Consider the following 3,626-nt stretch of genomic DNA (forward strand, 5'->3'; position numbering starts at 1 on the left):
TCCAGTGCCTAACAACGGCCGCGTATGCCCTCTCCGTCGCCAATTAAGTCCTCACGGCCTCGATTGATGCACCTCTTGAGGATGGAGAAGGACAAGTACAAGGATGAGGCTTGCCGCAGGCCAGGTCACTGGGTTCTAGGACTCGTAGAGAGTTCTCAACAAGAGTGGGTGGCTATGCTTGGACTACTCGCCGCAGTCCTTACCCAATTCATCCAGGACAAGGGTGCGCAGGTAAGAGATCGGTGAAGTGGTCCTGATAGGAAAGGTGCGGGTCGTTCTAGAGACATTTAGGGCAGACGACGTTGTCCATAGAGCGGATTGCAGGAAGGGCCGATGGGTGCAGGCATGTCAATCAATACTATGTGACGTGTGAAATGATTAGTTATCTTTCACGGTATACGGCAACAAAATGGGAAGCAGTATCTTAAAACCTTAAAAGCCTAAAAGCGATGTAATTATCTACCTGGCCGCCGTCTTGTTCATTCGTATGCGTAGTCTAAATGACCAATCACCTTGTCAGCCATTCAGGAGCTTGTGCAGGTGTTTAATTGGAATAGTATAATTAAAATAGACTGCATTATTGGAACCCTATGGTTTATAGCAGATTAATCTATTGGAAGAGTATTCATAGCAGATAAATTAATTTATAAACTATTATCTAAAGCAGAATCTAAAGGCCAGTGTGATACTCCTATGAGAGTGTATCGATTATCTCTCCTGGCGGACTTTCCCGACAAACCGATTTCCCGACAACAACTATAACACTGTACTCACTATTCAATGACCTCACGGAAACTACACCAAACGAGAGTCGAATGTAATGTGTAGCAATCTGTCGCACTAGAGCTAGTACCTACTAGAGTGCGTCTCTGTACAGTTCTCCGAACGTACTGATGTGATACCGTGCGCCGTGATTGATTTCTGCGCCAATACGCTGTGTGATCTCCCAGTCCTATCGCCGCAACTGCTACACCTCTGAGCTATACTCCCTCCAGGTGCATCTACTCCCTTGCACGCAATAGTCACGTACCTGCCCATTCATGTGGGTGTACTGCCTGCTGCCAGATATAAGACGCCAGCTAGCTATTTCAAGGTACAAGTTCCTGTTTTTAACAACGGCTGCACTCCCTAACCGTTTCACCTACAGCTTGAGGCAGACTCTCTCCGCGTGCATCTACTCACTTACGCGTAATATTCACTTACCCATCCACTCACGTGGGCGTACTACCTGCTGGCAGAGACACGCCGGTTAGCTCTTTTGCGGTACATCTCCCTGGAGACACTCTCTGCCCGTTTCAATCAGACCTCGAGACAACCTCTTTCCTAGTACATCTACTCACTTGCGTGCAATATACACATGCCTGCCCACCCACGTGGGGCATACTACCTACTACCTGCTGGCAGACATAAGACACCGGTTCGCTATCTTGAGGTACATCTTCTTCAGCCGCGCCACCTCCGGATGGAACCGCTCTATATATATCAGAGCCTGGTTGACATCCACCTTGGTCACAGGCTGTTGCCTACCCTCCCCCTCCCCATCCTCATCCCCATCGCACGTGTGTCTGATAGCCGTATATCCTTCGTGGTAGTACGCACACAGCACACACAGCACCAGCATCACCGATGGCCCGGAACCACTGGGGCAGCTGATCAACACCTTGCCACCTCTCCGCAGCGCGTCACGCACAAACCACATGGCACTCCCCCGCAAGAACTGCTCAAGGGTCTGAACGTCCGCTTTCGCTTCGACCAGCCGCACCCGCACTGTGTTGGGATGTGGTGGACTGGTGCCTGTTAGTGCAGCCCTGCCAGCAGCCGTATCCACCGTCGCCCCCCTACCGACTGGCGTTGGATCGTCTGAGATAGTTAGTTTATCTATGGCCTCGCCAGCCTCACCTGCGGCCCAGACTTCGGTGGCACTCTGGCCCACATAGAACTCCACCACCGCATCATACGAATATATACTCTCCGCAGTACAGCCACACCCAGGGAGTCCCTTTCTGCCGTGCCCAGGTGCACTGGACAGCCCCTGCCCCGTCTCCACCTGGCCTCCCATACCGGCATCCACTGTATTCCTTTCACGCACCCCATTCCAACAGCACTCTACGGACGCCGGCTCAGTACCCGAAACAGAGTGCACCTGCACCGACCCGCTCAGGGTCGAGGCGTCGCACACGTACATGCCCGTCCTCCCAATAGCTATAGGCTGGCGTGTTGTGGCTGAGGTGAGTCTTTGCCCCGGTTTCTCAGCGGCTGTGGTCGTAGTCTGATTGGAAACTGGCGTTGCTGCAGGCGGGTGGTGCATACGAGCGAGCAATGCGCTGAGCTCGCCTTCGTGTCGACAGGCCATGATTGCCTATGGATGTGTGGTGTGGGCGTGTCAGTATTCTGTTTATGAGGTGTTCTGTTTATAAGGTGTTCTGTTTAGAAGGTGTTCTGTTTACAAGGTGTTCTGTTTATGAGGTGTTCTGTTTATAAGGTGTTCTGTTTATGAGGTGTCCTGTTTATAAGGTGTTCTGTTTATGAGGCGTTCTGTTTAACAGGTGTGCTGTTTATGAGGTGTTCTGTTTTTAAGGTGTTCTGTTTATGAGGTGTTCTGTTTATACGGTGTTCTGTTTATGAGGTGTTCTGTTTATAAGGTATTCTATTCATGAGGTGTCCTGTTTATAAGGTGTTCTGTTCATGAGGTGTTCTGTTCATGAAGTGTTCTGTTTATAGGGTGTTCTGTTTATAAGGTGTTCTATTTATAAGGTGTTCTGTTTATGAGGTATTCTGTTTATAAGGTGTTCTGTTTATGAGGTGTTATGTTTATGAGATGTTCTGTTTATGAGGTATTCTGTTTATAAGGTGTTCTGTTTATGAGGTGTTCTGTTTATAAGGTGTCCTGTTTATGAGGTGTCCTGTTTATGAGGTGTTCTGTTGGGTGTGTTTATGAGCGCGGGGGCGCCCGATTGCATGCAGGAGGTGCTAAACGGAACTGGATGTTAGCCAGGTGTATCCGTATACGTATAGGGGTTATACGGTTTTAGGGTTTAGGGTTTAATCTTCCCTAGTATTCTGGGGCAATAGACATATACCAAATACACATGATCTGTAAACAAATGCATCGTATGCCAGTGTGCACCGAGTCGCTCGAAATCATTCACCATAATAACAAGAAGCACTCGTATACGCGCCTCTGATTGGGCCCTGTACCGGAATCAAGTGATCGCAGATAGCGAACATCAAATAATACCCTTGCTGTAAACCTGTAACCTGTAAACCTGTAAACCTGTAAACCCGTGAACTCCACTCGCGACAACTCGAAAGGCGCCGCAGCAGCGGTACGAATGTGATCTTACTATTACTTCAACGCGGTATGGTGTCTTGTGTGGGACGACACCGATGTATCGTGGCTGAGGTACACAACGGGCTGTCGCGCGCAACGTATCAAGCTCTGTACGGCTGTTCACGGTGCAAGGTGTACTGGAAGCCCAACAGAAGGCCTGCTGTGTGCACCAGACAATTAGACACACTACTACACACTGGTCATACTTCATAGTGTTTCCAAAATAGATCTGCGGTCAAACCCCCGGCCCAGTCCTCCTCATCATCGGCCGCCCCCTGGATATAGGTGAACCCGT

The 3,626-nt window shown here is 49.6% G+C and overlaps 2 protein-coding genes across 2 annotated transcripts; one reads left to right on the top strand and one right to left on the bottom strand.

The window, feature by feature from the left end:
- Nucleotides 1-1,192, top strand: SARC_04901 (hypothetical protein; the record flags this gene model as incomplete). The annotated part of the gene is made up of 2 exons (XM_014301245.1): nt 1-231; nt 1,148-1,192. The coding sequence occupies exons 1-2, from the start codon at nt 25-27 to the stop codon at nt 1,190-1,192; spliced, it is 252 nt and encodes an 83-aa protein (XP_014156720.1). The 5' UTR covers nt 1-24.
- Nucleotides 1,193-1,230: 38 nt separating this feature from the next.
- Nucleotides 1,231-2,353, bottom strand: SARC_04902 (hypothetical protein; the record flags this gene model as incomplete). Its single annotated transcript, XM_014301246.1, has 1 exon — nt 1,231-2,353. The coding sequence occupies one exon, from the start codon at nt 2,351-2,353 to the stop codon at nt 1,391-1,393; it is 963 nt and encodes a 320-aa protein (XP_014156721.1). The 3' UTR covers nt 1,231-1,390.
- Nucleotides 2,354-3,626: the final 1,273 nt, after the last annotated feature.

Source organism: Sphaeroforma arctica, assembly GCF_001186125.1.
Source record: "Sphaeroforma arctica JP610 unplaced genomic scaffold supercont1.293, whole genome shotgun sequence".
In the NCBI taxonomy this organism is placed as follows: Eukaryota; class Ichthyosporea; order Ichthyophonida; genus Sphaeroforma; species Sphaeroforma arctica.